This window comes from Anas acuta, chromosome Z (assembly GCF_963932015.1).
Source record: "Anas acuta chromosome Z, bAnaAcu1.1, whole genome shotgun sequence".
NCBI classification, from domain to species: Eukaryota; Metazoa; Chordata; class Aves; order Anseriformes; family Anatidae; genus Anas; species Anas acuta.
Window position 1 is genome coordinate 17,803,520 of NC_089017.1, and position 16,583 is coordinate 17,820,102.

Below are 16,583 nucleotides of genomic sequence, written 5' to 3' on the forward strand. Positions count from 1 at the left end.
GGTACTTGCAAGTGATCTACTTTCCTCTTCATTCTGAACTTATACCAACAATGACTACTATACCAGGCAACTCATCATCTTTGTTATTTACTTCAAGTTTCTAAACCCAAACTCACAAAGACAACAAGGATGACTGTTCAGTTCAATTAACATCTCACTGAAGAGATTCTGTATCCTAAAGGAATGACTGTTCCTCCTTCTTTCCCAAGTTTGCAACATTTTGATCACCTGTAATCATCTCTCAACAGCCCTAATCTTGCAGTCCTAGCGCAGACACTGTTAAACACTGAAAATGTTGCCCGCTAGAGGACTACAGAATTGGGTCCTAATGCTTACAATTAAACTTGAAGAACTGAAGACAACTTTTCCCCAGGACCCAGATCAGGTTTTAGGGGATTGCTGTACTTTCCTGTGTCTGCTTCTCAAAAGGATTCAAAAAACTGAAATGCCAGTTAAGTTCTTCCATGTTTTAAAAGGAACAAACACAATATTACTATACTAAAACAGGTAATGTGCACTTACCAGACCATTGCAGTTGCTTAAGGCCACTTTAGTTGTACTGTGTTGGTCTTGCAAATATCCTGTGTAATGACAGTGGTCTAAAAAATCGTGCTTCCATAGGGGTCCATCTTTCCCCCAGTATTCTACTGTAAAATGTCTGGACACCAAATCTGTGTTGAGAGTCAGGTTTAAATGAAAGTGCTTGCCATAGGCAGAAAGTTTAAAAAATAACTTAGATGCTGCCAGTTCTTGGTCATAGGGGTCTGTGCTCCTCCTCCTTCTTGAGGGTTTAGCATTTTTCACAGTAAAGCTGAGGAAGGCTCCATTTTGATCAACCCTTATTGGGATTGTTAGCTGGTAGTGTTCAAGATAAGACAGGAATTCCTCTTTGTAATCACAAGGTAAGACAGTCCATGGAGTGGGCATAGAAGAGAAGAAAATATAACAGGAAACAACAAGTAGTAGTATAAATATACACCATATTTTGGCTAAATCTCATCACCCTCATGCGTAAAAGTCATTTTCAGGTAAACACATGATGTAGATAGAGCTTTACTAAAGAAAATAAACTGTTCTTTCCTTCTTTTTAAGTTAACAAAATATGTTCTCTTTCATATTAATCTGATGTCACTGGAAATAAAGTTTTTAACTATGTATCTTTTCCTATTCACCCAAAATACATAAACATGGGGCTAAATTCTACCTAAGAAGGACATATTCTTCCCAGTGATACCATTCAAAGACAAATGCTATTAGATCCACCTGCAAGAATAAAAACAGTAGTAATGAAAAGTACTGTATTGTAAAACATCCAAATGACTCGTCTTTCCATTAAAAACCTATAAATGTTAATGGATCAAAGTAAAATTAGATCCTTACTTCCTAGTTTAAAAACATGATAATGACTTTATGGCAAGTCTTTAAACTATTATAAAGTACAACATTTTACCAATTTAATTTACAACGTTTTTATATGGTTAAAGCTAGAAAGAAATCAGAGCAACAATTCAATCAGCTTTGTTCTAATCAAGCTTGAACGACAATGAATCATTATAAAACTAAGGCAGAGCCTGTATCATCTCATTAATTATACAAACATGGTTTAGAAAATACTTCCCAAATGCAAAGTAAAAATCAATGACTCTTGTCAGCTACAGAGGTTGGACCCCTACCTTGAGAACTATACGTAAGCCTGTTGTCACTGTGAAATTCCGATGCAACCATGACTAGGCTCAAAATCCATGTCCACGTCTTCCAAAAAATTTCCATAATTTAGAAAAACAGAGAGCTTTTTTTTTTTCCTCCTCCTTGGAGGGCTACCTGTGTGCTATAGAGCTAACTCCACTCCAGAATCGCACCATAACAGGTCTATTTACTTTATTCTATTTCCAAATTAACTATTGGATGTTCCACTTTTTGACGGGTATTCTTTTCCAACAACCTGTACTTTCTTCTAGATATGCAGTCATTTTCTCAATTCAAAATAAGTAGTTGTAAGATTCCTTAAGATATGAGTAAGATGTTAGACTGGGTAGCTACTGAACTTGCTCCGTTTCTTTTCCTGAAAAACAAAACAAAATGAGTCAAGTTAAACTTTCTACTAAAACAGATCTGTCCTGCAAAACATTAAGCCACCATAACATACTATGCAAAATATAACCATAAAATAGAATTCATCCATTACCAATTTTAATACCCGAGATCACAATCTTAAAAAAAAAAAAAAAATACCATTAATCTTTTACTAATAGCTCTACACAGCTTAATATGTGCATATCTGTTTCAAGTTGAACAGGTGTGAGAATTTATAAAATTAAGGTTTCTTATTGCTCAAATACTGTGTTCAGACTTGTTCCAGCTCTAATCAATGCACTGTAGTCATCAATTTCAGCACAGAATAGCTATACCCAATACACTGGTAGACACAGGAAGAACCTGGGAAAGAGTCCAGAGCAAAGTTATCTGATCTTTCTGCAGCATGTATTTTGTTATTACTTGGGCCTGGGTTCTGCTTATGCAGGCAGAATTTTCATTCACTTAAATGAGAACACTGCATTCTAGTACCAGAGAAACAATTTCAGTATTTGAAATTATTCACATGTTCTGAGATTAAGCATTTGTTGTCAAAAATGTTTTATGTATACAAACTACAGTTGGATATAGCAGAATATATTCTTATTTTCATTTTGCGGGTCATGGGATTGGGAGAAAAATGCTTTATTTGCCCTCCCTAGCCCCATTTAAAACACTCTTGCAATAATACCGAAAAGCAGCTCTAGCTGTGGCCAGGGATTAAATGGAAGGTCTCTGCAGCCACCTAACAGTCCAGTAACATGGGACATGAAACCATGTGTTCTGTCAGCTGGTAATAATCAGTCCTCTTAAGCACTCTTAGCACACCTGTGCATAGAGCAAACTCTGCAGAAGCAGGCAGAACAGAAACAGAACACCTGAGAAGGGAAAACCGTTTAAAAACACATTACCAAAAGTGTACACAGTCACTTATACGTGCACCAGATGAATTTGCCTTTCTAAAATTCTGGGAGAGATTTACAATGCTCATTCAGACAGGAAATTCCCCTGAAGTCCATGGATAATTTGTAAAGGTTGAAGAGTTGTATGTCACCTTGAGAAAAGTCAACATCACGCAAATCCCATTTACTAACATCACAGTGAATATCAGGAAACTTCTTAGCCAATTTGAGATGTACCTGTTACCAGTAAACAACCTGACCATTCCAATGCCTATTTTTAACATTTTTTCCAAGACAGCACACACGATTTAATCAGGTTTGTAGGGGGAATAAAATATACTTTACAAGCATAGTTTGTACTTAGAAATATTTTTTTTTTTTCCTGAGGAAGCAAAAGAATTTAGTGATGCCATTCACATAAGGCAAGGCCTTAGAGGATGTTAATATGATCTCTGATCTGGCCTTCCACGTAAAACCTTTATTTTCTAGCTAATATTTAATTACAGCTTTCAGCCTTTTTTGAAGAGACATAATCAATCCCATATTCGTCAGCTACATTAGTACATTAAAGAATATGCCTTACTTCCAACCTGAGAACATCCAGTTTCAAATTCCACTGCATCTTGCTTTACATGTCTGCTAATGAGCTTTTTTCTCCTTGCACGGACAGTTATAGTCTGATACAATCAACTCTTGACACTCCCTGATAAGCAGCTCAACCTACTCAGTTTACCTCACTATGCAATACAGTTTCCAGATGCCTAATTATTTCTACAGTTGTGGTGGTTTTTTTTGTTTTGTTTTTCTGAGTCCTTTCCAATTTGTCAGCATCTCTTTTCATGCACAGACACCAGAACTGGACAGTAGTCCAGCAATGGCTCCATACTGCCATATATAGAGACAACACTGCCTCACAGCTTTTACTTAGCCAAAAAAAATCACAATGGGGAGCTCACGTTCAGCCTGTTAGGCTGATAATAAATTACCCAAGCATTAAGATATCTGAAATTGTGGTGCCTAGGGAGCTCAGTAGCTCTGAATACCAGAAGGAAACTATGGTGCCCAGTACTTAGCTGCCACTTGGCTGACAGCACGCAAGCATCACCTGTGTCCCATATTCTTTCAGGGGTCTGTGCAAAATGGTGTCCCTCATTCTAAGCCTTGGTCCTCACATAAGAGGACATAAAGCTTGCTGGAAGTTTCAGTAGAACTTTTAACCTCCTTTCCAAAAGTATTGTATCTGGCTTGTGCACTGAATACAAAGAGGGCAGATGCAGCTGTATTAAGGCTCTGGATTAAGAAACTGGAATGGATGTGGAGGAATAGAGCAGTCAGGTAACTCCAAATGGAGTACTGACACTATGAAGTGACCAGCATCTACACCTGCAGCATCTTCCTACCTATGAGATGTATTTTCAGCTTTGCAGTTTTATTGTGGTCATCAAGATGACTCGTGTCATCAGCACTAAACTAACTAACAGTGAGAAGCATGTCCTCTGCCTCACTGCTGAACTACATCTCCCTCAGGTAAAGCAGGTACAGGTACGGCTCCCTAACGTTTACCTGAAGGTACAGTTCCTGCTCAATTACACCAGTACTGCCAGGCAGCAAAGAAAAACCCATTCTGGGTTTCTAAACCCAGAATGCTGGTGCCACAAGTGGTACTGTGCAGTGGGATTTCTGCAGAGGCACTTGTGGCAGTGCCCGGAGGCTCCTGCTCACCAAGACTCAACGAGGATTAAAAGAAAAAAAAAAGAAAACAACTTGAAGAAGGGGGCCCGTGAACACAGCGAGGGAGGCTCTGGGGCAGGATGCGGATGACCGCGGGCCACCTCGGCGGTGAGCAGGGAGGCGGCGAAGGCGCCCGGGGCACCCGGAGCGTCCCCTCGACTGGCCCCGGCTCAAGCCTGACGGCCGGCAAGCCGCCAAGCGACAGCTCCCCGCCGCGCCGGGCGGAGCACCGCCACACGGGCTGCCGGCGGCGGGCTCTCCCGACGCCTTCCACACGCCTCCAAGCCCCGGCGGCACAGCGGGGACCGGGAGGAGGGGAGCGACCGGGGGGAGAGACCGGGGGGAGAGACCGGGGGGAGCCCCCTCCCCGCTCCCTCCCTCCCCCGGGCGACGGCCGCGCCGCGGGGCCCAGCGCCCGCCGCCCCTGACGGGCGGCCCGCCGGTGGTACGAGCGGTTGCTACGGCGATGGGGAGAGGAGGGGAGGGGAAGGAGGGGAAGGGAAGGGGTCAGGCAGCCGGGTGCCGTGGCAGGTATCGGGGCCGGGGATCAGCAGAGCCCCCCGGGCTGGGGGCAGGTGGGAGAGCCGGGGGGGGCTCGTTCTGCCCCGCGGAGAGGAGAAAGCGGGGAGAGGAGCGCGCACACGCACAGCCGGGGTCCGCTGTCAGTGTCGCCCTGGGGGCGAGAGATACAAAGAGGCACGGAGAGCACGCCCGGGGCTCGAGGAGTGTGTGTGTGAGGGAGTGTGAGCGTGTGTGAGTGTGCACGCACAGCCCCTGCCGTCTTGCACACGCGTCCGCGCACACGAGCCCTTCACAAGAGCGGCTCAGCGGGAAGTGCTGGCGTTGAAGCAAGCTGGAGGTCACCAGACACGCATCCCTCCAAGCGGATTCAGAAGGGGAAGGAATGAAAAGGGAAAAAAAATGAATAAAGAAAGAAAGGAGAGAGGAGAGGGAGAAAGAAAAAAAAAAAAAGAGAGAGAGAGCCCTCCTCCCCAGGGAGACGGGAGGGAAGAGTCTGGTTGCTGCGGTGGAGCTGATCCTAAAGTTAACTTTCAGCAGCCCATTTCCAGACAGCAGCGCTAAATCTATTTGGATAAAACGCGTGTGACCCAGACACTTGGCGTTTGGCCCAAACGCGTTGCACCGGCAGCCCAAATAAAAACAAGAGTCTGACTCTCTCCCTCCCTCTCCCTCTCTCTCTCTCTCCTCTTGTACAACAATGAAAGAAATTAGCGAAGACAAAACCCGCACACACACCGCCGGGCAGCGAGAGCCCACTTACCTCCCCCCACCAAACAATGTCCCTTTGAACCCCGGGGCCGCTGCGCAGGCAGACGTACTCCGATTAAAAAAAAAAAAAAAAAATAGAAAAAAAGAGGGGAAAAAAAAAAAGGGAAAAAAAAAAAAAGCGCGGCTCCGCGGGGTTAAGAGTCTGGCAATTCCCAGGCGGCCCGAAGTAAATCAAAACCACACGCTTCCATCTTCCTGACGAGCCCGGCGAGCGGCGGGGCTGCGGGACGGCGCTGAGCCCAGCCCAGCCCAGCCCAGCCCGGGCTCCTGCGCCCCGGCACGGCCCCGGGACGGCCCCGGGACGGGCTCCGGCCGCCCCAAACGCCGGGCTGCCCGGGCTGCGAGCAGCCCCGAGCTGTCCTGGGCTGCGGAGGGAGGGAGGGAGGGAGGGAAGGAGGGACGGGACGGAGAAAGGGAGGGAGGGGGGGGGGGTTGCTGCTGCTTTGGTCTGCATCTGGTTTTTGGTTTGGGGATTTGTTTTGTTGTTGTTTTTCCTCTTCTTCCCCCGTCGGCCGCCGGTTTAGTATGGAAGTCGGAGAAGATGGAAAAAAGGGAGCAGGAGTGGAAAAAAAGTTGCACGGCTCGAGACCGCAGTGCACAAATCGCTGCTCGTCTCGGTCGAAAAATCCTCGCACCCCCTTCCCCCATCCTCAAAGGTTTCTCTCTGAAATTACTCCAAATCCACCTCGCCTAATGCAAGATAAAGCTCCCCCCGCTCCCCGAAGCCCTGCACGCACCATTACTCGGGACACGAGAAAAGCAAAAGTTTCATTGAATAGCGCGAAATCTTCCTTACCGTTCTCATCTTCAATTTCTGATATAAAGTAAGTTTCAAACAATAGAGATTGCACAGGACGGTTCCCGTATTCCTCTCTGCTTTTCCCCTCTGAGCAAGCAACCACCGGGGTTATATTCTCCAACAGAATCAAATTCTCTAGCCTTCCTAAAAGGGTTTTTTTTTTTTTAGAAAACGGACCGACTTGGCAGGAGGAAGGATGCCATCAATTCACCCAACCTATCACCCTGCACATTTTGTCTTTCCAACGAGGAGCGGGGGGGTGGGTGGGTGGGGGGGTGGGAGGTGGAGGGGGGGGGGGAGGAAGGAAGGAAAAACAGGCTTATATTGGGGTGGGGGTGGGTGCCCTCCTCTCGAGCAGCCTCCTCTGTGCAAAATACCATGTGAATACCGTGAGTGGGGGGGCGGGGGGAGACAGCGCGGAGGGGGGAGAGAAGGAGGGAGGGAGGAGGAGGGAAGAGGAGGAGGAGGAGGAGGAGGAGGGGGAGCGGGGGGGAGGCAGGCAGAGCAGGAAGGGCTCGGGAAAGCTCGGCTGAAGTAGCCCCAGACCTCCTCTCGCTGCCGGCCCCCGGCCAAGCCGAGCGCGGCGGCGGCGGCGGGGGAGCCTTTGGCAGCCTCGCCCGGGGGACGGCGCGGAGCACGCTGACGTCAGCCTGCAGATGTGCCCCGGCTCCGGCGCCGCGCCCGCGCATGCGCGCCCCGTCACGTGGCGGCGGGGACTCGGGGAGGGAGGCTGGGGGGGGGCGGCGGGGGTACAGTCGGGGTAACGGGAAACAGCGGGACGCTGGGGGGGGGGGGGGGGTGAGGGGGCGATAACGGGGCCGCCGCCACCCGCGTGTGTGGGGAGGCGAGGGGGCAGCGGGCAGGGCGGGCCGCCTGCACGTCCATCCGCTTCCCGGAGAGGCGCGGGGGATGCCGGCGGAGGTCTGCAGCCGCTGTATTTTTATTTATTTATTATTTATTTATTCCCGTGGGTTCCATTCGAAGTAACGGCATTAAGCAACCCGCCGCTTGCAGAGGAAGGCGGCCGGTGTGCAGCGCTTTCGCTTTCGCTTGCCGCGAGGAGCCCGGTGGTGGCACCGGGGGAGGCGCTGAGGGGACAGAGAGCCGGGCAGCCCCCCGGTAACCCTAAATAAATAAATAATATTTAATAAATAAAGCCCTTCCTGCACCTCAGGTTTCAGGCTCTTTGCTAACACGTTTCCCAAACTGGGCGCTCGCTGCGGTCCCGTGCCGGAGGCAGGCGGCGTGTGATCCCCCCGGTGACCCTACGGCCGAGCCGTGCGGCCACCCACCGCCGGGGCAGCGCCAGGCGGCGTGGCGGAATTGGCGATTCTGCCTGTAAATGGGGGAATTTCCTTCCAGCGCTGGCTCCGGCGGGGTCACCGCAAGCCGCCGCGCGGACTCTCCGCTCGCGCCTGTCACCAGCCCCGCTGGCATCCCCCGCCGGGTTCACTCAGCCGTTACCCGCCGGCCGTTAGGCACGTTACCGTTAGGGCTTCAGCGAAGTGAAAGGAACGTTAAATAACGGCCGGCAAGACGCCGAGCCCAGCCGCGCTGCGTGGCGGCCGCGGGACTCGAACCCGGGTCCCCGCAGCCGGCGCCGTGCGCGGGGGCTGCGCCCCGTCAGGCGTTGCTCGGGCCGACGGCGCCATCTCGCGCCGGCCGCTGAGGCGGCGGCTGCTGCTGCTTGTGCCGGCGCCCCCCGGTCGTGTCCCCCCCTGAAACCCTCGCCTGTGGTGGTTTTTGTCATTTATAAGGCGACCTTTTTCCCCAGAGATAACGTTTTGAGCAGAGCCGCGCGTGGGCCAGCTGCCTCCTGCGCGGTGGGAGCCCTGCCCGCGGATCAGGACCTGCCTCAGGCGGGGTGGGGAATGCTGCCTGGCAGGGGGCTCCCCCTGCCTGGAGCCCATCCACGACCTATGGCTGATTAAATACTCATCAAGCTAAAAAGAAAGGCAGCTCGGCACTGTCTGGCTAGGGCACTCGGGCGGGTTCAACTCCCTGCTCTAAATCAAAGATTTGGGCTCTGCAAAACCCAGCTGCTTGCTCAGACCAACAAGTTATTTATTCCCTGTCCCAGACAACTAAATTTTCTTGCCTACACCCACTGCTGGAGCTGAGGAAATGTTTCCAATAGCAATTTTGTCAAAACTGGTATATTACCAGGAAAAGCTTTGGCTGCAGTTAAAAATTTCCTGACCATCTATAATTAGAATTTCTGACAGAATTCCCAATACATTTTGACTTACCTTTTTTGCCTTTTGCGTATTATTTTTTTTTTCAGAGTGAGCCTGGTTCAGATAAAAATAGCGAGGTTGTTTGATGACTTTTATTTTTGTCTCATCAGCTAGAATAATACCCATATGTTTTTGATTATCGGCAATTTTTTGAAAAAGTAACTCGCACAGAAAGTCATATGCAGATTCTTAGTATTTTTTCTTCGCTGGAAGTAGAAGTCTTTCTAAAACTGTCAAATAGCAGAGATAGGAACTCTACTATGAATTTTGATAATATGTGCAAGCCATTCTGTGTCTCAAAGGCTCTAGAAAGGATTACAGATTTATTGAGCACAGAGGATATTACTCCATGTCTTAACGTGTTTGTTAGTCCTTGCTGACCAGCGAAGTAGCTAGCTCAAGCACTGAGCACTCTCAACTTTAGGCCTTCAAATCCTTTAGCATGTCAGTCAACAGCTGATAAGATTGGCAAGCACACTTCTTTGTTTAAATAAGTATTTACATTAAACTTCAATTTAACATTGCTAGATATACTCAGAGGTATTTGGGGTGGATTCCAGGAATCTTGCTATTAACTCTATTAAATATGGAAGAGAAAGCTACAAGTTTTTTCTGCGCAGTGTAGTTCTGTAAGATGAGTTTCTCATTCCCTATATGCTTGGATAGACGCGCTTGAAAATATGTTTTCTCCAACATGTATCTTCATCTGGTCACTGAAGACTCAAGTGTCATAACCTATCATGTTCAGAAATATCCCAGCAGTGCTTGGGGAAAGAACAATCATTTTTTTAAATTCAGTATAACAGAATAAATGACACCAGTTCTGTACTGACCGATTCCTGATCTGGTAAATTCCATGTAAGGAATCAGAAAATAATTATCTTACTATTCCTTTGTCAGGGCTGGGAAAAACTGGAGTGTGGCTTTTAGAACACATAGCAAATCTGTCAGATTTCTCATTTCTTTGCTTTTCTCCTCAGTATGGCTACCTCCTACCTCAAATTAGATTACAAGTCTCCTCCAGAGCTGGACAGCAAGCTACTGCTGCCTTTGGAGAAGCTAATAGGACAATATTGACAACCTACATATCTTCCCATTGTATTGTACATAACTTCTACCACCATGTAAATATGGTTACACAAGTAGATGAGCTCATACTTCATCCAGGCTCCTTAATTTAGACATATCCATAACCTAGTATACTTCTTAACTGAATAACTTCAGATGGCTTTTTGAATTCAAGTTTGGTTGAAAAAGTCTTGATGTGTGAGGTAGAGAAGGTGACATGCTTGCTAAAATATAGTTGATCACGCAGTCAAAAAAAAAAAAGTGCACAATAACCTTGCATTTACCTGTGCTATATATAGGTCCTGTGGTTTATCTGCGTTTATGGGGAGAAAAGCAGTACATAAGGGCTTCATGTACATAAGGGCTTCATTTTCAGTCCCCCGAACTAAAAGATCACAGTGTTGCTTGAAGATAATAATGCTGCTGAGACCCAGTATCAAAAAGCCTGAATTCAGTTTGCTTACAAATCTCATCTGCCTTTGCAGGAAGAGGTGTTCAGCCCAAAAACAATCACTCTTCATGCAAGAGAGGCAAAGGCTATTGTGCCTGGCTGTATTTCAGTGTGCCAAGGAAAGAGAGAATGCATATCAAAGTGTCCTTTCAATTGGAAAAATGCACCCCTTTTGAGCTGAGCTGTCCTTGATGGCCCTCTAAAACAAAATTCACAGCAATTAATTTTGTTTCAAGTATGGCCTTGAGGATCCTTCTGCCCAACAATGCGGATGTTGCCAAGAATATCTTCATTTAAATATGAAGAACCTCACTAAAGGCAAGATGGTAGACCATCCTTTTCTAGGATGCTCCCTGGGAGCAGCTGTTTGTGTTATGCTGATAGGGGCTTACTGTCACCAGAGCCTTCTTAATTCTACAAGAACCTGTGAACCTGAATAACCTGATTATTTTAGTGTAAGATTTGGAAATAAAACTGGAAAACTGAGTTCATGTAAGCTTGGCATCCCCCAGCAGGTCCTGGGCAGCCTCCTCTGTGACAGAACACAAGTGAGGCAGAGCAGAGAGAAGATCAGATGTGAATGTGGTGAGGGTACACTCAGGGCTCGCTCAAAACATGGAGGGGGTGGGCAGCAGGAGTGGTATGATTAACTCTCTCTATAATAAACCTAAAATGAAGCTCAAGCTGATTAGGGAATCTGTTTAGCAGAATGGATATTTGCTTCAAATTTTCCAGGCAAATAGATGGGCCTGATCCTATTCCTGATACAATTAAAGTAGAAAGCACAGAAAAAAAAAATAATAAAGTTCCACAAAAGAACAGGAATTGCAGTTAGCAGAAAAGAACACAGAACTCAGATAAGACAGTTGTTTTCTTTCAAAGAGAGAGTATATTTTTCCATTTTGTCTCTTTCCAGATTTCCTCATCAAGAGAGAGATACCAAAAAGATTAGCCTGGTAGGCATAAACGGTTTGTTAAATGGAGCATTTTCCAGCTATACACATAATAATTTTTCTATGTATATATTTTATTGTTCTGTTATTTTCCTATTTCCAGATAAAATTGTTCATAAAATCTCAACAATCTGTGAGAATTACAGAGGACAAAGTTGAGACAAATTGTACAATGTGTGGACAATGTCTATGGAAAATCTCTATGGAAAAATCAGGTAAATGGTATTCCTCAAAGATTAATGTATACAGAAACATATATAAGCTATGCATAAATTCTTAGCAAAAATGTAAGAATTTGGTTACTTTGATTTTAGAATGAAAAACCTGGAACTAACTCACAAGACTTGGCTATCAGCATGCAGAGCACTGCAGCGTTTTGCAGTCTGGCACTCGGCTCTAGGAATGACAGCCCATGCAGAATTAGGCACCTTGGTCTAAGAAGCTGGGTGATTTGTTTAGTTTCTGAACTGGAGGAAGGTTACAGAACTCGTAATGACAAGCATCGCAGACTGCTCATTTAGCATCTGCTGAAATATGTGGTGATTCTCCATTTCTTGGTACACTTCGTATAAATGCATGGACACATACACTAATGTCCGAGATTGTAAAACTGGATTGTGAAATGAGTGTGGATTTATTTTGAATGGAAAGAATTGGACTTTCCATATTCCTGGACGGTATAGCTGGAGAAGATTTATTAAAGACTCTAGAGCATACAGTGCATACTGCTTTGGACACAGATTACAGTTTTTGTCTAATTTAGATAGCTTTTTGGCATTCATTCTACCATAGTGTCTTGTAACAGTTTATAAATGAAACTACCTTTAATAAAAGCTGTTAAGCCAATGGTTCAAGGAAGAATTGAAAACAAGGGTTAATACACACCTCTATTCTGGTAACTCTTCGGTATCCCCCCAAAAATGCAAAGGCAATTTGTGAACACAGTGAAGTGTTAGGTGAATGTAGTAAGAATCTTTTCCATTCCTTTCTTCCTACCTCACAAGTAACTTCTATGTTCATTTTCATATAGGATTATCACAACACTGTCATTACCTTGATTAGCGAGGACATTCCTTCTCAAAGGGTGTTATTACAGCCCCCTTAAAAAGTCCACTATTTTGCTTTTACACCTTATTTAGGTTTGGCTGGCTTTGTATGAGGGTGGTTTTCACAGCAGCAAGGGTTCTGACCTCCAAAAGCAAATGAATTTTGGGTATGACTCCCTAAGCAGATGAATTTTAGATATGGCCCAGTAGCCATTTTTATGTTAAGAATATCCTTCAGCTTCTTCAGTACAAATTTTAAGTGGCTGAACTTTAAATACCTTTCCATCAGTTTTCAAAGGAGTCCACTGGTGTTATCAGGCATCCACTGCACTGTTGGACTTCACACTGAGGCAGCAAAGGAACATCCATATATTGTGTTTTGCTGCTCTGCCGTGACAGCAGTGATTTCACATGAAGGAGCACTAATAAAAATATCCCCCCAAAAGAACAAAATAAGTCCCCCAAAAGAACAGTTACTCTCTCCCCTATAGTGACCACAACCATTTGTTAAATGAACCTGTCAAAATCCTTGGCTACCTATAAAAAATCTGGGAGCAAAAGCAAATACCATGATGCTTAAAAATGTATATTAAACTTTGATAGGACTTAGTGCTATGAATCTTCTGATATTCCTCTAAATATTCTTGAAATGCTCTCAGTCTTACATGTATCTTGAATTTTCGTTTTGTAAAAGCTTATTGTTGTGTTTTAAAGCTAAAACTAAAATAAAGAACTTTCAGTAGAAGCTCAGAGGTCACAACATAAATTTTCCAGCGTCTGAAAAATGTCTTTTTCATATTTTGGTGGCAAATCAGCCATCAATTAAAAAACACAAAAATAAAATTTGGTTCTAAGAAGTCAAGAGCTTATATTTCTTAGTTGCAAGTCTATCTGCAATATACAAACTGTGAATTGAAATATGGCCTGGGTTTAACATACTTTTATTCCTGTTATAGCCATTAAGTGATGATTTGCAATGAAAGGCAAGTTATACCAAAAAAGGATGAGTTTCAGTTGTTCTAAAAAAACTTTCAGAAAGCTACTTTGATGCAAATATTATGGCTCAACAGGCTTGCACAGTATATACTGTAGTTCTGCATTCTAACATGAAATAACCATAAGACTATCCAGAGATAAGATGTTGGTTTGTGGTTGTTCACAGATGTCTGAGGGCAAAGGAGGAGGGAAAAGCAACTTGTTCCTGTGTTTGTACTTACATGGTGAGCCAAGATCAAAAGCAGCCTCATCCTCCATCTGGTCATCTCTGGAAACTCTGAGTTGAATTCAAGCTGATTATAGCAGCAACCTTCTGCACTTCTGAAAGAGTAATTTCCCCAACGCTTATTTTCCCCCCTCTTTTTTTTTTTTTTTTTAAAGAAAAAACAAAAAACAACAAATGAGCAAAAACCAAACAAGCAAAATACATAAATAAATAAAAATGCTGTGTTGCCACAGTGCCTGAAACTCCATCAGTGGTACTAAGGTCTATGTATTATTTTCATAAACTTTGTATTTAAGAGTATATCAAGATACTTGTCAGACAAAATGAAAGTATTCTAAGTAAATGGAGTAATAGCTAAGAAAATCTATATGCTTGAAGAAAATGCTAAACCTTTATTTTCAGATCATTGCATCCACAACTGCATCTATAATCCAGCATAGATCTGCACAATTTCATACGCAGATCAGGTTATCTAGCAATAAATTGAGTAAGTTCTCATAAAAATTATTGCATGATTTTCTGGATAGATTTGATTTTATACTTAACACAACTCTTTCAGTGCAGCCACTTTGTATAAAGTTCAGCCAGCTGTAAGCACCTACAGCTATCCTGACTAAACAGCACATTTAGGAGGGCAATCAAGCTTACACACTGAGAGCAAACACAGATGCAGATATCCCACCTGAAAACACTTATCTACGGTGATACAGCCAGTTATGGTTGGCATTTGTTAAGAGATCAGATGAGGCTACAAGGGACTTCAGTGCAATGAAGCATTTGTCACTCTGTAATGTAAAGGTCTACGTAAATCATTTAATTAAATTTGTGCATCATCATGCCCTCAGTTCAGCCGGTACAATTTTTATATCGTGCCCATGTACCTTTTAGTAATTGAATGCAAATGAGGTAATTTACAGTTACTTCCACCCCTGTAAGACTGCCTGTTTTCCTAGCCTAGGCTCATAACTCTATGAAAACCCAGTGCTCCTTGCGGGACCCTCCCAACTCAGGATATTCGGTGATTCTCTGACACCGTTAATCACCTGGGGTTAGAGCCTGGCCATTGAAAGTCTACACAGAGAGAGTTTTATTCTCATTTTCAAATAGCTGGCCCGGGTACCATTCTCGCTCTCTGTCCCCCGTTACAATGTCTGACTTTCAGAGGTGAGGAACAGAATTGGGATTCTCTCTGAATAAGGCTGGGGGAGGGAGCGGGCTAACCTTTGCTCTCTGTTTTACCCCAGATTTTCAGCTTTGCACATGAATGGATACCCTTCTATTGAGGCCTTTCTGTTGGGGGATGAAACAAACCAACTGCAAAAGAATACCACGGAATTCACTTTGTGCACTATCTCTGCAAAGTTTTTTTTTTTTTTTTTTTTTTTTTCCTGAGACTCCATGGGGAAAAAAAAATCAGAAGCTTGAAACGTCTTGTGCAAAACTTTCAGAATAGACAGGACAACCCAGCATTCCTCACAGTCGGCTCTACAATAAAACTGCACGCAAATCTCTTACCAACTACACACTTTCTTACCAAAGATGGAGTGTAAAATAAGTTGCTATAATTCTTCTGAAGCCCATCTGTGGTTATGAAGATAAAATGTTTTGCACTTGTTTGTTTAATCGCTGCTGCCCTCTAAGGACAGAGACTGGGTGCCTTTTTTCTTTCTTACTTCCTATTTTAGTTCAATAATTTGGGGATTTTAATAAAATATGCATAATCTGCAAAAAATTTTTTTTTTCATCTTGAGGACAGAACTCTGGATGACAAAGTGCCCGTAGTCTCTATAAGTACAATTATATGATATGATTGTTTTTCTCTAAGAGCCTTATTGTGGTCGTGTTGTTAAACATTACATAAATTCTAGTAAATGTGCCTGGGTGGACTTGTTGCTACCAAACTGTCTTCTGCCCCCTTGCTAACATTTAGGTCTTTAAACATCTCGGAACTTTTTCTACACGTTTCATCTATGTGTTTTATCTTGTATGATTCAATATGAAAAGCTTTGTAACTTAACCATAAATAATGTTTTGCTATTGCAAAAACCTTTTTATCTTGTCTTATGGTTAGTTTAAGCTCAGATCCCTAGCATTTCTTATCTTTGTTTTCAAATAAGCAGTTTCTGAAACATTCATACAGTTTGATAACTGTACAATACAAGCACTGCAGTTTTACAATTAGGAAGATCTTAATACTAATGTCTGTATTTTGCTTTACAGGCTGAGTATAAAGTGTAGTGGCAGGTGAAGACCCAGAGCTTTGGGCTGTGAGAATTAGCTGAGACTGGGAAAGGGCTCACCTATTGTTGCTTATCTGGCTTAGACTCAGCTTTTCAGACAGGAGTACAGGCCCTCACAGCAAGCAGTTCTGCTTTTGAGGTTAAATTAATGTAGTCTAGATTCCACAAATGATTAAAAAAAAAAAAAAAGTCAAGTTTAATTTAGGCTAATTAACTATAGTTAGAAGGTAATTTGCATGATTAACAAATGGATTTTTAAGCTTTGGAGAAAAATAATGTCTAAAAGGAAATCCCCCTTTAAAATAGTTTATTTGGGATTCGCTTCTTATCTTCTTATCCATCTTTCTTGTTATTTTACCAAAATAAACATACTTAATTGTTTTCTCCATTATACTGGTAACAAGATCAGAGTTCTCCCTACAAATATGACAGCTTTGTCAGAGTAGGTAATTTGTATTTCCTAACTTTGCACTTGGTCATCAGGCAATCATCCCATGGCAGGCAGCATAATACTGTAAGCCCTTGAGCTATAGTCGTAGCCTGGCCAGCTGGAAGCAGAATAGGTTTCCCC

At 44.0% G+C, this 16,583-nt stretch overlaps 1 protein-coding gene and 1 long non-coding RNA gene across 10 annotated transcripts in view; one reads left to right on the top strand and one right to left on the bottom strand.

Moving 5' to 3' along the window:
* Nucleotides 1–7,473, bottom strand: part of ADAMTS6 (ADAM metallopeptidase with thrombospondin type 1 motif 6) — a 153,501-nt gene extending 146,028 nt beyond the window's left edge. For 3 of the 8 annotated variants that reach the window (XM_068666453.1, XM_068666454.1, XM_068666450.1), the window contains exons 1-3: nt 6,793–7,061; nt 1,674–2,062; nt 523–887 (exon numbers count right to left, since the gene is read on the bottom strand). In XM_068666453.1, coding sequence (XP_068522554.1) covers nt 523–887; nt 1,674–1,770 — 462 coding nt within the window. In that variant the 5' untranslated portion in view covers nt 1,771–2,062; nt 6,793–7,061. Of the gene's footprint in view, nt 1–522; nt 888–1,673; nt 2,063–5,988; nt 6,140–6,792; nt 7,065–7,341 lie in introns of those variants that run through there. The other 5 variants (XM_068666451.1, XM_068666455.1, XM_068666452.1 and 2 more) reach the window with 5 other exon arrangements.
* Nucleotides 6,146–14,001, top strand: LOC137847852 (uncharacterized). 2 transcript variants are annotated; one of them, XR_011091096.1, is made up of 3 exons: nt 6,146–6,820; nt 11,608–11,719; nt 13,713–14,001. It is a non-coding gene; the product is annotated as an uncharacterized lncRNA (long non-coding RNA). The 2 variants fall into 2 exon arrangements; XR_011091097.1 differs by lacking the exon at nt 6,146–6,820 and adding an exon at nt 11,080–11,507.
* Nucleotides 14,002–16,583: the final 2,582 nt, after the last annotated feature.